Source organism: Sus scrofa, chromosome 7 (assembly GCF_000003025.6).
Source record: "Sus scrofa isolate TJ Tabasco breed Duroc chromosome 7, Sscrofa11.1, whole genome shotgun sequence".
NCBI lineage: Eukaryota > Metazoa > Chordata > Mammalia > Artiodactyla > Suidae > Sus > Sus scrofa.
In genome coordinates this window covers 39,212,661-39,235,452 of record NC_010449.5, presented here as the reverse complement: position 1 = coordinate 39,235,452, position 22,792 = coordinate 39,212,661, and the positions used below count along the sequence as shown (strand labels likewise).

The window sequence follows — 22,792 nt, the reverse complement described above, 5'->3', positions numbered from 1 at the left end:
GGCGCAGTGGTTAACGAATCCGACTAGGAACCATGAGGTTGCGGGTTCGGTCCCTGCCCTTGCTCAGTGGGTTAACGATCCGGCGTTGCCGTGAGCTGTGGTGTAGGTTGCAGACGTGGCTCGGATCCCGAGTTGCTGTGGCTCTGGCGTAGGCTGGTGGCTACAGCTCCGATTCAACCCCTAGCCTGGGAACCTCCATATGCCGCGGGAGCGGCCCAAGAAATAGCAACAATAACAACAACAACCAAAAAGACAAAAGACAAAAAAAAAAAAAAGTGACTGTAATCTCAATGCTTTTCGGCTTTCAAATCAATACTGCAGTTGAAAGAAAACTACTCAACGTCCATCCATTATCCCATGGGCACAGGCAATGAGAAGATAAGTGCTAGCACAAAGCTGGAGTCCCCTGTGTGCAGAGGGACAAGCAGATGCAAGGAAGCAAAACTTTTTTGTGTGTGCCTTTTAGGGCCACGCCCCTGACATATGGAGGTTCTCAGGCTAGAGGTTGATTTGGAGCTGCAGCTGCCAGCGTACACCACAGCCGCCACCACCACAGCCACAGCCACATCAGCTTTGAGCCGCCGTCTGTGACCTACACCCCTGCTCAAGACAACGCCGGATCCTTCAGCCACTTAGAGTAAGGCCAGGGATTGAATCCAAAACCTTATGGTTCCTAGTCAGATTCATTGCCTCTGTGCCACGACGGGAACTCTGGAAGCAAACATTTCTGAGTATCATCAGGATCCAGGGACTGCACTAGTAGCTTGAGTGAAAACAAAGGGAATGTTTATTGGAACCTGAAAGACATGACTGGTAAGTGGGGTAAGAGCATAAACCAGTTGCAGAAGTTCTGAGGTGCAGTGGGGGGAGGGCAGTGTGAACTGCCCGCTGCTGGTGGAGGATCAGGAAATGCCTGGCATGCTCCAGAGAAACCAGCCTGTGACTAAACGTGTTTTCAGATTATCCTGTGACAACCTGTGGGCCGGGCTGGAGACCTGACTCCTGAAAGGTCAGGCAGAAGGTAGGGGAGGGACCCAGGGAAGAAGCACAGGGTCCCTGAGGGGCCATAATGGGAAGAGCCCAATAGGACTCTTGGCTTTGGGTAGGATGGAGGTATCAAGGTGGACTGGGAGGGAGCAGAGATGGCGCCCCCTGGCTTTTGAACCTGATAAGAAAGGAACACCATGTTTTCTGCCCTCAGATTACCTATCCCAGGTTGACAGGTACCCCTGGGACATATATGTGGACTCCAGACTCTGGTTCCCAATGTGAAGATATAGTTAATTCCCCTGTCAGGACCTCAGAGCGCACTGAAGACCTTTAAAAATGTGCCAACAGCCTTTAATGAAGCCTGAAGCCTTCAATTAAATTGTGAGAAATAAAGCCCTGATGGAAACGCCAAGGGACAGAGTGGGGGTGGTGGGGATGGGGGGTGTTCAGGGGCCCAGAACTCTGGTCCCATTTCCTATCAGGGATTTTTTTTGGGGGAGGGTCTTTTGTCTTTTTAGGGCTGCACCTGCTGCATATGAAGTTCCCAGGTTAGGGGTTGAATCGTAGCTGTAGCCACAGGCCTACACCACAGCCACATGGGATGGGAGCCACATCTGCGACCTACCCACAGCTCACAGCAACGCTGGATCCTTAACCCACTGAGCAAGGCCAGGGATCAAACCTGCATACTCATGGATCCTAGTCAGGTTTGTTAACCACTGAGGTTTGTTAACAGGAACTCCAGGGAGTCATTTTTGAGACAGGGACCCAGTGGTATGGCCCCCACCACCCCACACCTCCCTAGGCAAGTCTTGGAAGAGGGGGCCCAGCTTCAATGAGGACACATAAGCCCCTTGTTCACCAGGCAGTCTGCGCTTCAGGGTGAGGGCAGAGTGCCAGGCAGAGCAGAACTTTCCTGATGGGAGTGGGGCAGCCTGGAGTTTGGGGGGGGGGGCGGAAGGGACTGGCCAGTTTTAGAGTGCTCACTCCGGTGGCTTTGAGGTGAGGACACAGTGGAGGGGGTGACAGTGAAGACAAAACAAAGATGGGGCACTGTCTCCACCCCCAGGCTTATGAAAGGAATGAAACAGCAAAGGAGAATGGCCAACGGTCTGGGTGTCCTGGCTCCGGGCCTGCCCCTCCTCAGTGGCCCCAGTAGGAGGCACTGTAGTCCCTCCGGGGCTAAGAGGACAAACCCCCACACACACTTTGGAGCCAGGCCCAGCGCTGGCCAAGGCCCATCTGGGTCATGCTCATCCCCCCAGACTCAGGCTGCCATCCTTCTAGTTTCTCCAGGGCATGGAGGACAGGGAGCCTGTGCCTGGAGGACGGAAGCCATGGAGAGTAAAAAAAAAAAAAAGTTTATTTAATCAGAGAGCCTCTGAAGGCACCTGTTTTGAGTATGTGTGTGTGTGTGTGTGTGTGTGTGTGTATATATATAAAGGCAGCAAAATAAATGGCAACTGTACAGGGTTCATGATGGGTAGGAACACGGAGAGGAAGGGGGAAGAGGCCAGAAGCCGGATGGAAATATCAGATCGGACTTTAGAACAACGAGTCCTGGCCCCTGGCCACCCCGGTACAGGCAGATAGACACACAGACACATCCCCCCCCAAGGCTCAGAGCAAGGCTCAGAGCCTCTGCCACTCTGCTCAGGCAGGGGTCAGAGCCATGTGTGTGTGTTGGGGGTACTTAAGCAGATGCAGAGGCTGTGTCCCCTCCCTCGACTCTGGCCCTCAGGCCCACCATGTCCCCACCGTCCATCCAGAGGTTCACTCCTCCGGACCTGGGTGCCAGGCCCAGCACAGGCCGTGTGAAAGCAGCAGGAGTCAGCTGGAAGGGAAACCTCCAGATGACCCCTGCCTGTCCCTGAAGAAGAAGCGGGTGGGAGCTGGTGGCCGGTGCTGTCCTTGCCGGCCGTCCTTCCAGCCACCCATGGTCACACGATCGCCCGGAACAGGAAGGAGAAGACGGCCCCCAGCGCCAAGCCCAGAGACAGAAAGAAGGCCATGATGGCTCCAGCGGTCTCTGCCTCGGCCGGCGTCACCTTCCTAAAGGAGGGAGGGTGAGCCACCTTAGGATGGGCACCCCCCCCGCCCCCGACCCCAGTCCCCCCCAGAGGATCGAACTCTGCTCACCCACCCATCCCGCCTCTCTCCCGCTGGTCCTGAGAGCACCCCCCCAGCTCCAGGACCAGAATCTCCTGCCCTCTCTCCCTGTTTGGAGTAGCCCCCACGAGAGCTCGAGACCCTGCCAGAGGCCACCACATTCCCCACTCACTTGGGCCCGAAGCACATGCAGAGACTGGCGAGGTAGCCGTTGGAGAAGGCGAAGGCAGCCATGAAGAAGATGTACAAGGCGTCGTGGTCAAAGACCATGGGCAAGTAGTGGCGGGGCTGGACATTACACAGCAGCAGCAGAGGCACGAAGGCCAGTCGGGCCAGGACCAGGATCGGCAGCCAGAGGCTGTCCTTCCCAGGCTGCAGGGACCAGGCAGTGCCCAAGTCAGGCTGGGCTGGCCCAAGGGCACACCCAGGCCCCCAGGGCTCCACCTGGGGTCCCCTGGGATCCAGTTACCCTGGCAGGACTGATGGGGAGAGGGCCTGGTAGCACCTTCTAGAGGGCTGGGGAATGTTCTACTCTTTTTTTTTTTTTTCCCATTTCTTGGGCCGCTCCTGCAGCATATAGAGGTTTTCAGGCTAGGGGTCCAATCGGAGCTGCAGCCAACGGCCTACGCCACAGCCACAGCAATGCGGGATCCGAGCCACGTCTGTGACCTACACCACAGCTCACGGCAATGCCAGATCCTTTACCCACTGAGCAAGGCCAGGGATCGAACCCGCAACCTCATTGTTCCTGGTCAGATTCACTAACCACTGAACCACGATGGGAACTCCGGGAATGATCTATTCTTGACCTGGGCAGTGACTATCAGGGATGTTTGTTTACTGGTGTGTATACATATATTCATTACACTGTGCACCTCACTATACATAGATCATGTCTTTTTTTTTTTTTTTTTTTAGGGTCACATCCATGGTATATGGAGATTCCCAGGCTAGGGGTCGAATTGGAGCTGCAGCTGCTGGCCTATGCCACAGTCACAGCCACGCCAGATTTGAGCCGCATCTGTGACCTACACTGCAACTCATGGCAACACCAGATCTTAAACCCACTGAGCGAGGCCAGGGATCGAACCTGCAACCTCACGGATACTAGTTGGGTATATAACCTACTGAGCCACATCAGGAACTCCATATGTCTTGGCCCCCTTCCCACCATACTTTCTTGGTTCCCTCTCTGGGCCTCAGGCTGACTCCCCTCTCGCAGGGACTTGGTACCCCTTTCCTGCACTTACCCACATGGTGACGGCTGTGAGGCTCCGGCCCAGCCAGTCAAAGATGTTGAAAGTCAAGAAACAGGACACAGGAATGAAGTAGTTATCTGGAAGAGGAAGAGGAGATTGGGGGAGGGTTATCAGGTCCAGGAGAGGCAGGATCCAGCAACCCTGACCCTCACTGGGACTCAGTTTTCCCAGCTGTAAAATGGAGATGTTTCCAGCCCAGGGAAGGGCAAATGAACCAGGAAGGTCTGGCTGGGGAGGCAGCAGTCCAGACTCCCCTCCTCCTGGGCTCCCGGCCCTGCTCAAGCCCCTTTCCTGCCCCATCCTGGGAACCCATGGTGTCCTCACTCCAGGGGCTGGTGGTGTCCGCAATGCTGGACTTGACCTCGGCAGCCACGGCAGGAAACACCCCAATGGTGACCGTGAAGACGAAGCAGACGGAGAGAGCCGGGACTAAGATCTGGAGGAAAGGGACCCAGGCCCGTGTCTTCATGGCGGTTGTGCCTCATTAAAGAACCAAGACTCCCCACCCCAAGACAGACAGAAAGATGCACGCACACACAGAGGTGTGTGCCCACATGCACGCACGCAAGAATCCAGGCAAGTGGCCAGTCTTTAATCAGAAAGGGAGGGGATAGGGAGTTCCCATTGTGGCACAGGGGAAATGAATCCAATTAGTATCCATGAGGATATGGGTTCGATCCCTGGTCTTGCTCAGTGGGTTAGGGATCTGCCGTTGCCATGAGCTGTGGCAGAGGCAGCAGCTGCAGCTCCGATTTGACCCCTAGCCTGGGAACCTGCATGTGCCATGGGTGAGGCCCTAAAAAAACAAAGCAAAAAAAAAAAAAAGAAAGGGAAGGGATAGACAGTGCTAGGAGGTAGCTCGGGAAGCGGGGGAAGAAGGAATGAAAAAAAAAAAAAGAGAGAGAGAGAGAGAGAAAGGGTGGAGGAGCAGAAGGCAGGATGCCCCAAGGGCCACGTACACTTCTGAGGATGGCACGGACAGAGTGGCTTTTGTTGCTGGGCTGAGAGTTGGAGGCAGAAACTCTGAGCTCCTCTTGGCCTGCTTTTGACTCCTCTCCTGGCGGGGGACAGGTTGTAGAAGGATCTTCAAGTTGGGGGGAAGGACAGGGCAACAGATGGCACAAACATCTTCCCGCAAAGGGCTGGGCTTAGTTGGGAGCAGACACCCCCTTGACCAGCACACAGCCACACCCGGCCAGTTCAGACCTCCTCTGAATCCCGGTCCTGACCTCTCTCAGGAGCCTCTGGGCAGGTTACGCCTTGTCCAAGAATCTGAAACTGCTTCCCAATGTCCTCAGGCATTCAAGGCCACCCAGGCTGTCCTCTCGATCCCAGCCCTCACCCCATCCCTGGCTCCTGCCCTCTGGTCTCTGGCATCTCAGCAGCGCTCGTTTTTTTTTTAAGGCTAGGGGTTACATCGGAGGCTGCAGCTGCCGGCCTACACCACAGCCACAGCAACGCTGTGTGTCTGAGACTCATCTGCAACCTACACGGCAACGCACGGCAACACCAGATCCTTAACCCACTGAGCGAGGCCAGGGATCAAACCCGCATCCTCATGGATACTAGTCGGGTTTGTTACCACTGAGCCACGATGGGGACTCCAGCAGCGCTCATTCTTGCCCTCTGCTCAGGCTCCCCCCCACCCCCCACCCCCCGCTTCCTCAGGCTCTTCAGACCTTTAGTAATGAGGTCCAGCTTGGTCTCCTGCTCCCCAGGCCCTTCAAGCTTGAGTTGCTGGTAGTAGCGGTAAAATTCCTATCAAGTGAGGGAGACCGGGAGGTGGATTCAGATTCGGAATCTCCAGAATTCACCTCCCCCAGGTTTAGGCCTCAGAATACCCTGGGTCTGGAGCCCTGGATCCACCCCCAGACCGCAAACCCCAGCGTTCTCCAGGCGCTCACCAGCCGCGGCAGGCCCAGATAACAGATGATGGTCAAAATAATAACCGCACAGGCTGTGATAAAATAGCCGAAGGCACTTTCCGAAAGCTCCGAGCCACCTGGGGTAGAGGGTATCAGTGATCAGAGACAGGTCCCACCCCTTCTTCCCCCACAATCTGGGCAACAGGCAGACAGACAGAAAGACTTACTGGCGATGGCGCAGATCATGGCCACGGAGGCGAAGAAGCCTGCCAGGCCCTGGCCACTCATGATGGGGGCTGTGTAGCTGGCGGGCAGGAGGCCGGCCAGGCCAAACAGGCTGCCCTGCAGGATGGCACCGAACGCTGGGGGACAGGGTGGGCATCAGCAGGGGAGGGGGGAGCCGGATGGGTGGGGGGGGGCCCTGGGAAAACAGGTCCCTATGATTCCTGCTTTACTCCCTTTTCTAGTCTTTTTTTTTTTTCTTTTTTGTCTTTTTTTGGGCCACACCTGTGGCATACGGAGGTTCCCAGGCTAGGGGATAATCAGAGCTACAGCTGCCGGCCTACACCACAGCCACAGCAACGCCAGATCCAAGCCGCGTCTGTGACCTACACCACAGCTCCCGGCAACACCAGATCCTTAACCCACTGCGTGGGGCCAGGGATCGAACCCGCAACCTCATGGTTCCTAGTCGGATCTGTTTCCGCTGCACCACAACGGGAACTCCTTTACTCCCTTTTCTTCATCCCACTCCCGGCCCTGGTCCGTGAGCACTTGGGCCTCTGAACCTTGACCCCCTGGGGGAGGAATGCCCACTGCGGGTCTGAAGGCAGGGGGCGGGCACATGGGAAGCTCTCCCCACCCCGCTTACAGTTAATGAGCATGATCTTGATCATGGTGATGACAAAGAAGGGCAGAGGGTCCAGGGACACTTTCACCAGGATGGCAGTGATCAGGAACACCAGCAGGATGGCCACCAGGCTGCCCAGAATCCGAACAGACTGGGGGATCCTGCGGAGAGGCCGTGACAGTGGCGGTGGCAGAGACGGGCGGTGAAGACAGGGCAGGGGCTCAGTGGGGGGAGGGCAGGAGGCAGCGAGGGATGGGGGGCTCACCTCTGATGCAGGAAGGAGTTGAGGCAGGTGAACAGCAGCAGGGGCAGCATGGCACACAAGGTCATGACGTTGTTGAAAATGGCGCTGAGATAGTTCCGCTCTGTCGAGGGTGTGGTGGAGGTGGCCAAGGGTGCTGTGGAGGTGGCCAAGAGCTCGACGTCCTTGCTCAATTCAGCAGGGCCCAAGGATACATTGTGCGACATGTCCAGGCGGTTTGTGAAATACTGTTGAGGGTGGCAGAGAGGAGTGTTGGACCCTCTCTCCCTGTGGCCGCAAGCTCAGACCCAGGCCCTGTGTGCCCAGTGGACAGGGCCCCTGAGCCCCTGCCTGCCCTCCCGTCTCACCGCAGTGGCTGTCATGAAAAAATTCCAGGGCAGCAGCGTCCCCAGCCCCAGCATGAAGAAGATGAGCCAGACGGCTCTGTACCTGGGAATGGAAAAGAAGAATGGGACCAGGTGACCCGCCAGCCCATCCTCCTTCCCAGATCAAACCTGGGGCACCCCCTGTCCCATCTTCTGTCCTCTTCAGCTGTCCCAGAGCACAGGGCATGCAGCCTCCTAGGGGTGTATGTGGAGGAGAGGGAGGAGGAGGAGGCCTGGGATGGGAGGAAAGGCACAGAGGAGTCCCGAGGGGGAAGGGGACCAGGGACACAGGACCGAAGGGCATGGCCCTAAGGACCTTGGTTCTCAGCCCTGAAGACTCGGGGGACCCTGCAGGCTTGGGAACCAGGGCGACCCACACATCCGGAGGTGGTTTTGGAAATCCTGCCGAAGGCTGAGGGGTGGGCGGATGAGTGAGAAAGCAAACACAAGTGTCCTCCACCCCTGCCGGGCAGGCTGGAAGTGATTATGCTGGCTGGGCAGGCTGGGTGGCTCTCCAAATAGGATCTGAGGTCAGGAAACTCCCAGACCATTCTGGACCTAGTGGGACACGCAGGCAGGCAGGCAGGGTGCTGGGAAGTGAGGGAGCTGTTTTCTCCTGGTCCAGACAGAACCAGCTTTGTAGGGCCCACCATGGAAGATAGGCGGGCCGGGGGCGGGGGGGGCCAGACCACTGGACATCATCATCTGGGCCCCAGGGTGTAAACAGTCACCACCCAGCCTGGGTGAGAGCACTGCCCCAAGCCCTGTTCCCCAGGGCCTGTCTGGGATCAGACAGCTTCCAGCTTCCCCCAGGCAGCCCTGGACCTTCCCAACATGGTCTCCAGACATGTCTGTCTGCCACTCTCTCCCCGGAGCCCACAACCATGTTCCTTACAGAGCTGGCAGGGACAAGCCCAAGGCAGTCAGGGCACGGTCTGGCCAGGGCGCAGGACCTGGCCCCACAGACCGTGAGGTCTGGGAGAGCACCCCAAATGGGTAGGTCTGATCCCTGACAAGCGCGGTCCCCCCACCGGCCCCCCCTCACATATTCCCCACCTTGAAGAAGAGGGGTGAGGGCTTGATTCAGAGGCCCAGATGAAGGGAGAAACTCCCAGCCGAGATCACACAGGCTGGAGGGCCAGAGTGGGGCTGGGTGAGTAGCCACAAGGCTGATGGGGAAGGGAGAGGGGTGCAGAGCTGCCACCAGAGTGGGGGTGCTGGGGATGGGGCGGCAGGCAGCCTGGGAACGGAGGACACCAGGGAGGGAACCAACCAATGACCTGGGGCCTGTACTTAGATTCCATCCCATCCAGGAGTTCCACTGTGGCTCAGTGGAAAACGTACCCAACTCGTATCCATGAGGATACGGGTTTGATCCCTGGACCCCGCTCAGCGGGTTAAGGATCCAGTGTTGCTTTGAGCTGTGGTGTAGGTTGCAGAGGTGGCTCGGATTTGGCGTTGCTGCGGTGGCAGCTGCGACATAGGCTGGCAGCTGCAGCTCTGATTCAACCCCTAGCCTGAGAACTTCCATATGCAGCACCTGCAGCCCTAAAAATAAAAAAATTTCCCTCCCATATGAATACACCTCGCCTCTCTTTTACAGGAGGGAAAAAGTCCCAGAGAGATCAAGTGAAGTGCCCAAGGCCCCACAGCCAGAAGTGGCCTCGCTCTGTGGCCTTTGGCACAGGGCAGACAGGATGAGTGGCGGCGACGTGGTGGGATTGGGAGGCCGGAAAGGAAGGATGTTGGGGACGCCAGGCATGGCTTCATCGGCCTTCTGGGGGCCTAGACTCCTGGAGAACTCGAATCCTCTTCCTCCAAAACACCCCATGCATGATCACGGTTGGGGTCTAACTGGAGGGAACTTTCAGGCTCTGGGGTTGGGGAAGTGAGAGGAAGGTCAGAGCGAGGACCAGGCTGGGCCAAGGTCATCTCAGGCAGAGGCCCCAGGGGCAGCCCTGCCAGATGTGCTCTGGAAGGAGGGCTGCTGCCAAAAGTCCCCCCTCGATGGTGGCGGGAGGAGCCGGAAGCCGCTGGAGAGCAGCAGTGGAAACACTGACTGGCCTGGGAGGGGCTGCCGTACCCCCCCCAGCCCCGACTCCTGAGCCTTCCCAGAGACACCCCAGCCAGCACCCAGCCTCAGCACGCAGGGCCCCCACCCTGGACGCAGACCTGACTCACAGCTACCTGGCTGGAAGGCCCATCAGCCAAGGCAACCCCAAATTCCAAAGGACACCGCACCCAAAGCCCTGGAGACCCATTGCCGCTCCCCTGGATTCCCAGCCCAGGTCCCCCAGTACCTGTCCTGAGGCTGGTGACTGGTTGTCATGGTGACGGCGTTCTCGGTTATGCCTGGCTGAGAGCTTCCTCCTTCTGGTGCTTGCTGGGGGCAGAAACAGTGTGAGGCCTTGTTTTGGCCCTGCTTCCCCAGAGGCCTCTTCAGACTCTCCAGGGGTGTTGGGGAGGGATGGGATGGGGGCAGACAGAGCAGGCAGACCAACGAAGAATCCAGAAGGCCCCCCCTGCTCCCAGCCCTGCTTCTCAGGACTGATCAATCTGACCCCTCGGGCCCATCCCGTTGGGCCCCCCTGCCTGCTCCACTCCAGCTCCGGAGCTACCTGGCTGCCGGCCTGGCCTGGCCGCTGCCACTGCTATTTTTATCCAGCAGCGAAGCAGTTTGTAAGCAGGGGAAACCGGAGGGTGGAGAGCGGGAGGGAAGGAGGGGGAAGTAGGGTTGAGAGGGAGGGAGAAGCAGGCACAGGCAAGGAAGAGGAGGAGAGGGGTCAGGGACAGTGATGTGACGACAGTGGAAGGGGACACAGGAGGGAAACAGAAAACGGGGGGAGGGGGGAGGGGAGGGGGAGGACACAGAACAACAGATCCACAGGAGCCGCAGCAGCCCCAAGGGTCATGACCCAAGCCGAGCCAGAGAGGCCTCCCTCCTCAGGTCCCTCTGCAAGTCCGACCTCTCTGCCCTCCCAGAAAGAGCACCCCTGGGCTCACGGCTAGGGTGGGCTCTGGAGAGCTGGTCCCCTCCTGGAGGCACCCCAGACTCCAGCCTCTCTGCGGGTGGCGTCTTACCATCCTTCCCAGCCATGGCCCCGAGGCTTCCTGGTTCCTGGCCAGTTTTCCAGGAAAAGACTTGAAGATGGGTGTGGGGCCACAGCGCCTCCTGGAGTCTAGCCTGTTCCTTCCCCCGACCCCCTGGTCCTGGCCTGGCCCCAGGGTCACCCCATCCCCCCTCAGTTCCTCTCTGACTCACTCCCAGGCCCCTGTCCTCTTCCCCTTTCTGAGAGTGAAATTGGACAGAAGAGGAGGGATGAGAGCACAGGCTGCCTGACGGTGGCGGCGGCGGAGTCCCCGGGTGCCCAGCCTCCCCCTTCTATATCCCTCCTCTGCTCTGTGTTCGGCAGGGGGAGGCTCCCCGGCACCAGCCGAGGAAACAGTTTTCCCTTGGATGGCATGGAAAGCCGGGCGGGCGTGTGCGGGCGCATCCCCCACGTGCGGGCCCAGCCCTGGAGCCAGGTCTGCCCTTGAGGACTGGCCTCCTCACCCGCCTGGACCAGACCAGCACTCACCGGACGCCCAGACTCGCCAGCAGCAGGATCGGGGCGGAGGGGGTCCGGGCGGTCCGGGGGAGGTGGTCCTAGCTCAGGCTCAGGCAGCAGGCCTTGTCCATGGGCTCCTCCTGGGTGAGGATCCAGAATGAAGGAGGCGGCACGGGGTGTTTCCGGAGAGACCCCCCCAGGCCTCGAGGTGGGAGGGAGCAGCCCCATTCTGAGAAGCCTCGCACACAAACACAACCAGGGAGACAAAAAAAAAAACAAAAACCCAGCCCTGCAGCTTGGGAGATAAGACCACCAGCCGTCCCAGCAGGGGAGCTGAGGGGGTGGGTCAGCTCACAGGTGCAGCCAGTGCTCCGGGCCCCAGCCTGGAACAGCCAGCCCTGGAGACCCCACGAAAGGACCTCAGTGGGCCTTTCTCCCCCTCCCTGGGTAAACTCCAGCCTCTCCAAAGGCCTTCCTCAGTCTGTCCCGTGTCTCTCTCTCTGCAACCTGGGATATAGGACCAGGAGGGGAGGAGCAGAGCACACACCACACCTCCAGGTGGAGGCTGAGGGCGTGTTTCATTCTTCCTCTGACAAATATTTAGAGGATCTCAGCACGCCAGCCAGGCACTGTTCTGGGCACTTGGGACTGCGGTGAACGACAGTTTTTACATTTTCTAGAGGTTCAGGGGGAGAGAAGGCTCTATGCTGGGGGATGGGCAGAAGAGACTGGGGACTCATCTTTTCTGTTAGGTAGCAGTTAGGGGAAACCCCCAGCTTCCCACCTCAGCCCATCCTGGGCTCCACCCTCCGCCCCCACCAGCAAGGTTCCTGGCAGTCAAGAGCAAGTGGTTTCAAGGCAGACGGGCATCTAGGGTGGAGGAGAGAGTGTCTCCCCTTCCTCAGTAAAACCTGTCTTGACTCAGAGACGTATTTGTTTCTGACCTCGCCCCCAGGGACACCTCTGCTCTCTTCTCAGCTGCCTCCACCCCAATCGCGGGCACAATTCAATTCCAGGGGCCAACAGCTCCCCCTGCCCACATCCTGGTGTTCAGCTGGCCAGCCCAGGTGTTTTGTTTTTGTCTGCCTTTGCCCAGCAGCAAAGGGGATTTGATACCAGCTCAGAGCATCTGGTGTCCCTCCAGTCATGCCTTGGCCTGCTGAAAAAGCAGCCACCCAACTGAGCACCTCCCCAACCTGGGGGCTCCCAGCACCTCTCATGTGCCCCAACTTCTATGGACACCCTTGTGGTAGCATCAGATTTACCACTTCCTTGGATCCCGTGTGGGGCCAGCCACTTTCTGCAGATACCCTCTCCTGCCCTTGGCTGCCCTCCCAAGCACCATAAGCTGGTACAAAACTGTCTGTCTCCAGTGAACAGATGCGAGCAGCTGAGGTTCAAGAGAGGTTAAGTCCTTTGCCTAAAGTATTAGAGCTAATAAATGGGTGAGCTGGAATTCAAGCCCAATGTGCAGCTTACTCTTGTCTCCTTCCGGGTGGGGAGGGAGGTATTAAAGGCTGCTTCCCAGCCAGCCCAGGACACTGGGAGGCGAGGGTAAAAATAAGGTTAGGGGTCGAGGTCATCTCCAGGCTGACTTGAGTGTAAGGCTCACCCACCACGCACACATCCTGGCAAGGAGAGCTCACACCGGGCAGGAGCACAGGCCAGAGGGTCTAGAGGGGACTGGAAGGCATGGGGAAAGGGGCAGCCCCGAGATGGGTGAGGAGCAGGGGTGGGATCATTCCTCATCCACCACCATGCTCCCCTTCGCCCCGAGAAGAAAATCTGGGGTATGTCCTTGTCCTTTCTCTGAGTGAAGCAAGGTCCTCTCTCTGAGAGTAAATGAGGACGCGCCCAGGAAGGGGAGGCCAGGGACACGAATTCAGCCAATAAAAAGCAGCGGTTAAAGAGACATCTCCTCCACCTCCATTCGCGTGGCCTCACATCCCCACACCCCGCACCCAGCTCAGTTAACGGGTGCGGCCCCTCCCCAGTACCAACCACAAGATTGATCGAGATTAACCATCAACTCGCCCGCCCCTTGCGGAGGTCAGCTCGGCAACAGCCGGCTTCAAGCCCGGGAGCCAGGTCGCCCACCCCGGCTCGGGTCCAGGATCCCGGCAGGATGCCCGCGCGTCCTGGCCCCGGCGCGCCACGTGCGCCGCGGCTCCGCGCCGGGGCCCTACTCGGCGTCCCCTCTCCCGGCTGCGCAGCTGCCACGTCCGGCCTCCCTGCCCTCGTGGCAGGCGGCAAGCGGCCCCTACCGCCCTGCAGTCCCCCGAACCCCAGACCCAGGGCAGCACCTGAGGGGAAGGATTCCTCCGGCGCGGAGGTCGGCGCGCTCTCCTGGCAGCTTCCCGCGCCCGCCGGAGCACATTCAAACCCGCCCTCCGCTCGTCCCGCCCCGGCGCGTCCCCCGCCCGCGTCCGCTCGCAGCGCCCGCCGCGGCCCCGCCCCGCCTGCCCCCGCCCCGCCCCCTGCTCGGCAGCTGCGACCGCCGTGAGACCCTCCCTCGCGACCCAGTGCCCCCTCCCCCCCCAGCGACGCCTGGCTCACATTCTAAGGTCTTTCTGCAAATAGGACCGCTGGCGGCCCTGCCACGCCGAACCCTGCCCCATCGTGGAGCCCGTGGGGCTGGAGGGTACAGCCCCACAGTGGGTACCCCTGGCCTCCTCGCGGGGGTTACACAAACTCCTACACAGCTGTCTCGCGACTCTCCCGGCGACTAACTGCTCGGGCAGGTCCTGACGCACCCCTCCCCGGCCTCCGTATACCAGATGTTCTAAGAGGTTGACATCTCTGAGGTTATCGCTCCGCAAGCCCTCTCCCACACGACTCTCTTCAACACCGCCCCGTCTGCCTTTCCAGCGGCCCCCTCGCTTTTCAGTGCCACTTTCATTTCAGACTATGCGCTCCTCTGCCTCCCCCCCCCCAACGCTGTGGGATCCCTCCGACAGAATCAGTATGATGTGTGACCTGGGTTTTCCCACCTTTAACACTTACAGACACTTTGTCCCACAACTTTGACTTGAGGATGTGTGCCCGGGGTGGGAATGGGGGGAGGCCCAGCCCTGCAGCCCCCTCGTGATTCACCCTTTCCTAAATCCAAAACTTTGGAAAAGCTGAGGCACAGCTGGGAATGGGACGAGAAAAAGCCCGGAACAGCCTACATCCTGGAGTGAAAGCTGTGGTCCTGATGCTCAGAGGCAGAAGTCTTGCTGAGCCCCACATCCTCCCTGGCAGAGGAAGAAGTGGGTCGGTCCCTTCTTAGACCTCCAAGGGAGAGGAAGGATTTCCTCCGCTTTTGTTGGTCAGTAAAATTGAGGGACAGAGGAGTCACAGTCCCTAGAGCAGTCCTCAGTCCTGGGGGGCTAGAGAGGTGCCGAGGACAGAAAATCCAGTCCAGCCTGACACCTGTCCCCTGGAAAAGCCGCAGACACTGATTAACCATTAGCAGTGTTGACATCCTTTACATGGCAGGAATAAGACAGAGTCACGCTCTCTGCCCAGAGAACAGAGCAGGTCCTGAGGGTAGGGTAGATTTTCTACTTCGGATTGATCAATGGACTCGCTCCAAGATACTCAGAAGGGCTGCTTCTAGCCTTCTGGCTCCTGGCCCCACAGAGACATAACAGACCATCATCCTCCAGCCTTACCCAAACATTGGGCAGGAAGAGGGGTATGGGTGGTGTTTTTCTAGGCATTGCCCCATGGCTTGAGGGCAGCTTCATGTCTGGGTCTACCCGCCACCCCCGTTCCTACCCTGTGTTTGTCCAGCCTCTCTCTCGTCCTCTCCTGGCCCTTCTTTGGCCTCTGGCTTGGCCCCTGTCTCTGGGTCTGCGGGGGTGGCAGGCTTTAGTGGTCAAACAAGATCCGCCATGGCTGGTAGCCAGAGGTGACAGTTGTATGCAAAGGGGGCTGGAAGTGGGAAGAAATTGGAGGGAAGTGGCAAGGGTCCCAGGCCAGACAGCGGAAGGCTGGTCCCTCTCCCCACCCCCGCAGAGGCCTGGCCTGCTCACTGGATAGCGACAGCCAGGGCTGTTATTGCTGGACAGAAGCCTGACTGGCAGTCTCCCTGCCTGGGCCCCCAGCCAACACCCACACCCCTCTGGAGACAACTCCCTATGCAGAGATGGTTGCTGAGTGCCAGGGCCCTCTGCTGGACAGCCTCAGAGCCCGCCAGGCTCAGCCAGTCCTTGTCACTCTGCCTAGTCTTAGGGTTCCCTCCCTCCCTGGGCTGCCCAGGTCCCTGGCACAGGAGTAAGGTGTAGGGCTGATCCAGCTGGACCCCCCCCCACCCTATCCCCCACCTATTTGAGACGGTGGCTTGCCCCAGACACCCTCCTCCCCCTTCCAGGCCCCATGCCTGCCTCATCACCTTACCCACAGTCCTATCTCCCCAGCCCTGCCTCCATCTGTGTCTGCTGGAAGTATGTTTGCTTGGCTCTGCAGTTTGTCACCAGCACATCTCATGACTATGTTCTCAGTCATGTTTGCAACACTATCTCCACTGCCTTGTGGCAGGGCTGGGACTAGGTAGAAGCCAGAGAAGCAACTTGCCTGGGGGGCAGAATTTAAGGGGGCACCCAAATATTCCAGAATCCAGATAATGATTGTGGGTTGTTTTTTTTTTCTCCCCCTTTTTCAGCCACACCCACAGCACATGGAAGTTTCCAGGCCAGGGATCAAAACCGAGCTGCAACTGTGACAAACTGGATCCTTATCAGCTGTGCCAGGCTGGCAGTGGAACCAGCGCCCCTGCAGCAGCAGACCAGCTGCAATCAGACCCTTAACCCGCTGTGCCACAGAGGTAGCTCCTCAGATAATGTTTTTGTTGTTTTTTTGCCATTTCTTGGGCCGCTCCCACGGCATACGCAGGTTCCCAGGCTAGGGGTCGAATCGGAGCTGTAGCTGTCGGCCTACGCCAGAGCCACAGCAACTCAGGATTCGAGCTGTGTCTGCGACCTACACCACAGCTCACAGCAACGCCGGATCCTTAACCCACAGAGCAAGGCCGGGGATCGAACCTGCAACCTCATGGTTCCTAGCCAGATTCGTTAACCACTGTGCACTATGGGAACTCTCAGATAATGTTTTAACGCAATATTTTTTTAAAAGTCAAAAGTTAATGCAAAAAAACCCATGAACAAAACATCAATTAGGGAGTTTTTGTTGAGGCTCAGCCTAAAGAACCCAACTAATATCCATGAAGATGTGGATTGGACCCCTGGCCTCGTTCAGTGGGTTAAGGATCCCGCACTGCCCTGAGCTGTGGCATAGGTTGCAGACGCGGCGCGGCTCCGATCCCATGTTGCTGTGGCTGCGGGTAGGCTGGTGGCTGCAGCTGGGATTCACCCCTAGCCTGGGAACTTCCATATGCTGCAGGTGCGGCCCTAAAATAGCAAAATAAATAAATAAATAAATAAGCTAAAGGTAGGATCTGGCCCTTTCAGAGTCAGACACCTCAAGTCCCTCACTTTCCTTATGGATGTGTACAGGAGTCAGGGTTCAGGAAGACTCAACTCTTTGTTCACCAGTCTGGGCTTGGTTTTTCAGCTGTCTTTCTCAGACCTCTGCCCCAACCCTCTGCTGTGGGGAGGTCGCTGATCTTGGGGACATCTGCATATGGTTAAAATAGGGCAGTCATCTAAGCAGGGCCTCCAAAGTCCAAGGAAAGGATCTCCTCCGCCAGAAACCGCAGATGCCACGGACTCCATTAACTTCCCCATCCCACAAGGACCCCGCTCTCCGCTCTCCGCCCCGCCCACACCGCTCTCCGCCCCGCCCTCGGGGGAACTGCGTAGACAACTCCTCTGGCCGCCGCCCCGCCTCTGCTCCCCGCGCACCTGCTGGGACATTCGGAGGGGCATCCGGAGTCGGCGAGCGGGGACGGAAATTCCCGGGCCTGCCGGCCCCTAGTCCCAGTTTGGCCTCCTCATCTCAGGACTGGGACCGTCGCCATTGTCCAGAAACCGTAGCCCGCGCCGGGTCTGACCGGTCTCTGCCCCCCTTCCCCGGCAATGAAGGAGCAGCAACGGGCGATCCTGGCGCTCGCCCAGCGCCCCGCGGCCGGCTCGGTTCCGATCAGCGCCGGCGTTGCTCGGTAGCGGGGAGCGCCCCAGGAGGCCAGCGGGAGGCGAGGCCCAGAGTACGGCTGAATAAATAAATAAATAAAGGCGCCTGTGACCCCGGAGGGCACCAGGTGTTGGAACCCCTTTCACCCTGCCCCTCCCCCCGAGGCCAGCTTCCGGAGCCGGGCGAGCACGTGCGCTGGCTTCTGTGGACTCCGGGTGGAAACAGATGGCGCTGGGGGGTAGGGAGGCGGGGGTCTGGCGGAAAGCCCCGCGGGGCCAGCTTGGGGGCGCCGGGCCCTGGTCTCGGTTCTTCCCCAAGGCCAACCTTTGAGGGCTATGCTGACGGGATGACGGTCCTGAAAGGGGCCTTGTAGTCTCCTCACTGTCCCCCTTTGAACTGAGAGCCCAGGACTCTCTGGGATGGGGAGAGAGGAATATTGCCTGGGAAAGTTAAGCAAATTATCCGGAGGCTGGCATGCAAATGCCTCTGACAACTCCTATTTGATGCCCCAGGGCCTCTCACTGGGGAGGGGAAATGGGGAGGTGAATTCTTCAGATCACACCGCACCCAGCTCCCTACCCCCCAAGTCCCTTCCTGGGCAGAGCACCCCTCAGGGGCCCCTCTGGGTGGATGCCCTCAGGGTCCCACAGCAAGCAGATCTCCCTCTTTCCACAGCACCAGTTGACAAGAGTCTCCTCCGTCGCCCGAGGACTTTTACCTCCTTACCTTGAACTGACCAGCCAGATCACAGACTGCTGGGTCACAGTGTCATCTACTCAAGTTAGACAAGAGAAATTCCGGGCGAAGCGGATGGGGAGGGACAATGGAATAGGTAGGAAAAGGCATGCCAAGAATTCAAGGCAACAAATATTTATTGAGCACCTGCTGCATGCTGGACTTTGAGGGCAGGACTGACTCTCTAAGGAACAAAGGTCTTATTACTTTAAGGTGAATCCTGACTCACAGACAGACAGTCTGGATTAGCTAAATCGCCTGTCCTTGGGTTAAGCAATGGCCCTCATTGGGTCTCATGTTCCTGTTAGCCTGGGGGTGGAGGGTGGCGGAGGAGAGTCCGTTCTTCCCCCAGAGGCCCGAGGTGATTAGAAATGGACTTGGGAAGAATGCAGGGAGGGAGGGAGAATGATGGTTTTCGGCTAGATACGGAGAGCATCCTTCCAACAATTTCTGCTGGGAGAGAGGAGGCACGTCTGGGCTAGACCCCTCTCAGGCTCAGTGCCCCCACCATGTCTTCTGCCCACTGGGCAGGCTGCGGTCAGTGAAGGGGCCAAGGCTGTCTTACTCCAAAAGAAAGCATTTCAATGAATACAGCTACTGCTGGGATTCGCAGCCTCATTTTTGAGAAACTATCCTCTCCCTCCTCTCCAGGCGGGCCACTCTGGAGGCCTCCCCGGCAGCAGCGGCATCATCTGGCGGGTGTCTCTGGCTGAGGAGGAACACCAGACAGCCCAGTAAAGCCTCTCGCATATCCTGGGAGCCCAGGCGGCGGGCCAGCCGGCGCAGCAGAGGCAGGAGGTGCCGACGGGCCAGGCGGGCAGCGGGCAGCAGCAGGCGGGCCAGCAGCGTTCGCAGCAGCAGCGGGAGCAGCGGAGCGGGCATGGTCAGTGACTGCCAAGGCGATCCAGACTCTAGGCTTGTCTTTCCTGCTTCCCTCCTCACCTGGCCAAGACAAAGGCTGGGCAGATTTCACCCCTGCTTATGTTTACACCCTCCTGCCCCCAGGTCTCAATTCATAGGTCATTTCTGCTTTCCTGGAGCCCTTCCTCTGGGAAGGGGGGCTGGGACAGGAGGGTTCTCACTGTAGTACAGAGGGAGACAGGGAGCCAAGCAAGAGTAAAGAGGGGGCTGGGACCTGCAGCTCGCCATTCCCAGCCTCCAGGGGTCTCCTACTGTCCCTCGAACCTCCCCTCCTCTACTCACCCCCTCCTCAGGCACACTCAGTCCCCTGGCGTTCCCTAACCCCTGTGCCTCAGTCCAGCAGGAGTTCTTCCCTGGGCAGGTCTAAGTTTTCTTTTCAGGGATCTCGATCCCCCCAGACCTGAGGCTTCCTACCCTCCCAGGTCCCCACCCCCACGGATGGGCAGCAGCTCTCACCAGTCCGAGCAGCCACTCAGCATCAATGTCTGGCTGAATTTGCCTGCAGGAGCCACAGCCTCACTGGACACTACACAGGGCTGCCCCACCCAGCTCAGCCCCACCCGGGACAGCTTGCCGAGGCTGGGGGAACAAGGCAGAGACAGCTGTTTTCTGGCACCTGGTATGTGGAAGGGACAGGGCAGCTGGGCTGGGAGAAGTGATGCAGGAATTCCTCCTGCTGGGTGCAGACTTCAGAGTCAGAAGCCAGACTGCACTTTCTTTCTTTCTTCTTCTTCTTCTTTTTTTTTTTTTTTGTGTCTTTTTGCCGTTTCTTGGGCCGCTCCCTCGGCATATGGAGGTTCCCAGGCTAGGGGCTCTAATCGGAACTGTAGCCGCTGGCCTACACCACAGCCACAGCAATGTGGGATCCAAGCCGCGTCTGCGACCTACTCTGCAGCTCACGGCAACCCCAGATCTTTAGCCCACTGAGGAAGGCCAGGGATCGAACCTGCAACCTCATGGTTCCTACTCGGATTAGTAGGAACTGAACCATGACGGGAATTCCAGACTGCACTTTCTAACGGTGTGACCTGAGGCACGTTCATTCTTCTGGGTTCCTGGTGCCTTTGTCCGATGCCTCAGTAACTAGGAGGAACTGGGAGGAGTAACTGGAATGGGACTGTGATGAGCTCTACTGACCCAAACCTCAGATGCAGTAAGGCTGCAGCCCCCGGGGCGTGCTCAGAGTGGCTGAGACAGAGTAGGATCAGGGCAGGCACCCATGGGCCCTCTCCTGGGGATAGAGGCGTGGGGTCACAGCCCATCTCACTGAAGGACCCAGTTGGACACAGCTGGGTGGCATTCCCACTCGGGGACAGGAAGAGGGAGACCCATGTTAAGCCCCTCTTCTCCCATATTTTCCCCTCAAGATTAAATGCGGTTCCATGAGTTAGCTAGGTAGAAAAGGTCTGAGTTTGTTTTATTTTGTTTTTAAATGCTTCTTTCTTCTATTTCATAAAATGGGTGTAATTTTTGCCTTGCTGGACTGAGATGAGATAATGGTCCGGAGAGTGTTTGGTAATAAGGTCATGGGAATAGAATCTATCGTCAACCCACCACCATCCGCTATTAGCTCCGTCACCCTCTCCAAAACCATCAAAGACCTCGAGGATGTTGGATTTGCTGAGGGAGGAACGCGCGAGGCAGGCCAAGTTAGTGAAGCAAAAGAGATTTACTAAGGCATCAGAGGGGCACGGGCTGAGCTCACGATGGCACCAGTTCTGACTTGGAGGAAATGCTGGGCTTATAAAGAATCTGTGGCTGGATGGAGATCATGGCAGGAACAAAACAAAGAAGGAGGAGGGGAAGGTCAAGGGAGGGGTAGGGGCGTCGAGTCCCATGACAAAGGGCAGTTAAGCCTTGTAGGTGGTTCATCTATGCAGGCAGTTGTTTTCTGCAGGTCCTTGTCTTTTCTTTTTCTTTTTCTTTCTTTCTTTCTTTTTTTTTTTTTTTGTCTTTTTCTTTTGCCATTTCTAGGGCCGCTCCCAGGGCATAAGGAGGTTCCCAGGCTAGGGGTCCAATCAGAGCTGTAGCCGCCGGCCTACGCCAGAGCCACAGCAATGCAGGATCCAAGCCGCATCTGCAACCTACACCACAGCTTCCGGCAATGCTGGATCCTTAACCCACTGAGCAAGGCCAGGGAATCGAACCCAAAACCTCATGGTTCCTAGTCAGATTCGTTAACCACTGCGCCACGACGGGAACTCCTGGCCATTGTTTCTTGATGCCCAACTGGAGCAGCCACATTCTGGGAGGGGGTGTCCACAGCAGGTCTCCAAGGTGAACAGGGTCTGTCTCCATCCTCCAGGGAACCTGTCAGAGGAGAGAGAACTTCCAATTTTGTCCGAAAAGTCTGTCCTCTTTCTACCTGGAGGAAGTTGGGGAGAGGAGCTGGAATACAGACATAGGTAGAGTCTCCCTTTCCTTCCTATGTCCTCCTAAGAAGCTGTGATGGTCACTGTCATCCCTGGGCAGTGGATGGGACGTGCACTGAGCACGCATTTACCTGCATGCATCATGCCTAAGAGCTGGTGATCTCATTCAATTCTTGCCACCGCTCTGCAGGGGAGTGCCTGTTATAATCTTTGTACAGATGAGGAAACCAGCATTGAAAAGTTAAGCAACTTCCCCAGAATCCCACAGCAGAGAAATGGCCTGGTCTCCACCCACCACGCCCACCCCCAGACCTGCCCTCTCCCTCAAGCTTTCCCATCTCTACAAGTAGCTACTGCATCTTTCTAGTTACTCTGGCTAAAATCCTGGAAGTTATTCTTGGCCTCTCTTCGACTCCTAGTTCACGACCCATGTTAATAAATCCTGGTGGCTCCGCTTTCAAAATACTCAGCATCTCGCCACTTCTCACCAGTGCCACCCCCACGAGCCTTATCTGACATGTCATCTTTCATCTGAATTGTAGCAGCCTCTTAATTGGCGTTCTTGTTTCTCTTTTCCACACAGTGGCCCAAATGATCATTCTAAAAAAACATGAGTCAGATCCTGTCCTTTTCCTGCTCAAATGGTCTAATGGCTCCCTTTTCAGGCAAAGTTAAAGCCAAAGGCTTTAATTGTGACTTGTAAGCCCCTGGGTGTCTGACCTCCCCCTGGCTTGCTTCCTGAGTCAACTTCTAGTCCTTGCCTCTCTCTCTCTGCTCTAGCCACAGTGGCCTCCTGCGGCTCCTTAACTGTGCCAGACATGTTTCTATCTCAGGGCCCTTGCACCTGCTATTGCCCCTCCCTACAGGGCTCTTTCTCTAGGCATCCACATGGCTCCAACCTCTCACTTCCTTTCAGTCTGCCCAGATATTACCCATCCATTCTATCTAACATTCTCTCCACTCCCATCTCCTGCTGCCTTCTCTACAGCCCCTCCTCTGCATTATCTCCTCGGCAAATCCTTCTGGCAGGCTATATAGATTCCTTCCTTACCTTGTTGATTATCTGCCACTCTCAGTAGAATGTAAACTCCATGAGAGTAGGGACTTCTGTCTATTTCGTTTGCTGCTGTATCCCCCATCCTTGGCAATGAGCATTTATTTTATTTTTTTATTTTTATTTATTTATTTATTTATTTATTTTTTTTGAGAGTTGCAACGTTTATTTCAGGTTCTCTCTTGTTTTTTTTTTTTTTTTTCTTTTTTGCCACACAGGCAGTATGTGGGAATTCCTGAGCCAGGGATTGAACCTACACCGCACAGCAGCAACCAGAGCCACAGCGGTGAGAACGCAGGAGCCTCAACCCGCTAGGCCATCAGAGAACTCCCTATTTTTATTTTTTTGTCCTTTTGTCTTTCTAGGGCTGCACCCGTGGCATATGGA

At 57.4% G+C, this 22,792-nt stretch overlaps 2 protein-coding genes and 1 long non-coding RNA gene across 14 annotated transcripts; 1 reads left to right on the top strand and 2 right to left on the bottom strand.

Annotated features, from left to right (window-relative positions):
- Positions 770–17,479, bottom strand: SLC29A1 (solute carrier family 29 member 1 (Augustine blood group)). Of its 10 annotated transcripts, none has more exons than XM_005666066.3 (14): positions 17,095–17,479; positions 11,279–11,388; positions 10,001–10,083; positions 7,683–7,764; positions 7,339–7,562; positions 7,095–7,234; positions 6,451–6,585; positions 6,263–6,360; positions 6,038–6,116; positions 5,318–5,442; positions 4,683–4,794; positions 4,350–4,435; positions 3,272–3,471; positions 770–3,042 (listed from the first exon to the last, which is right to left on the bottom strand). In XM_005666066.3, the coding sequence occupies exons 3-14, from the start codon at positions 10,027–10,029 to the stop codon at positions 2,931–2,933; spliced, it is 1,422 nt and encodes a 473-aa protein (XP_005666123.2). In that variant the 5' UTR covers positions 10,030–10,083; positions 11,279–11,388; positions 17,095–17,479; the 3' UTR covers positions 770–2,930. The 10 variants fall into 10 exon arrangements, with proteins under 10 accessions (XP_005666123.2, XP_020954449.1, XP_005666122.2 ...); XM_021098790.1 differs by lacking the exon at positions 17,095–17,479 and adding an exon at positions 13,552–13,684 and having other exon boundaries at positions 5,318–5,415; XM_005666065.3 differs by lacking the exon at positions 17,095–17,479 and adding an exon at positions 13,552–13,666.
- On the top strand, positions 17,308–18,795 carry LOC110261531. 2 transcript variants are annotated; one of them, XR_002345745.1, is made up of 3 exons: positions 17,308–17,396; positions 17,999–18,155; positions 18,710–18,795. It is a non-coding gene; the product is annotated as an uncharacterized LOC110261531 (long non-coding RNA). The 2 variants fall into 2 exon arrangements; XR_002345744.1 differs by having other exon boundaries at positions 17,366–17,450.
- On the bottom strand, positions 18,178–19,520 carry LOC110261530 (uncharacterized LOC101929726 homolog). Of its 2 annotated transcripts, none has more exons than XM_021098792.1 (2): positions 19,436–19,520; positions 18,178–19,000 (listed from the first exon to the last, which is right to left on the bottom strand). In XM_021098792.1, the coding sequence occupies exon 2, from the start codon at positions 18,938–18,940 to the stop codon at positions 18,674–18,676; it is 267 nt and encodes an 88-aa protein (XP_020954451.1). In that variant the 5' UTR covers positions 18,941–19,000; positions 19,436–19,520; the 3' UTR covers positions 18,178–18,673. The 2 variants fall into 2 exon arrangements, with proteins under 2 accessions (XP_020954451.1, XP_020954452.1); XM_021098793.1 differs by lacking the exon at positions 19,436–19,520 and adding an exon at positions 19,262–19,374.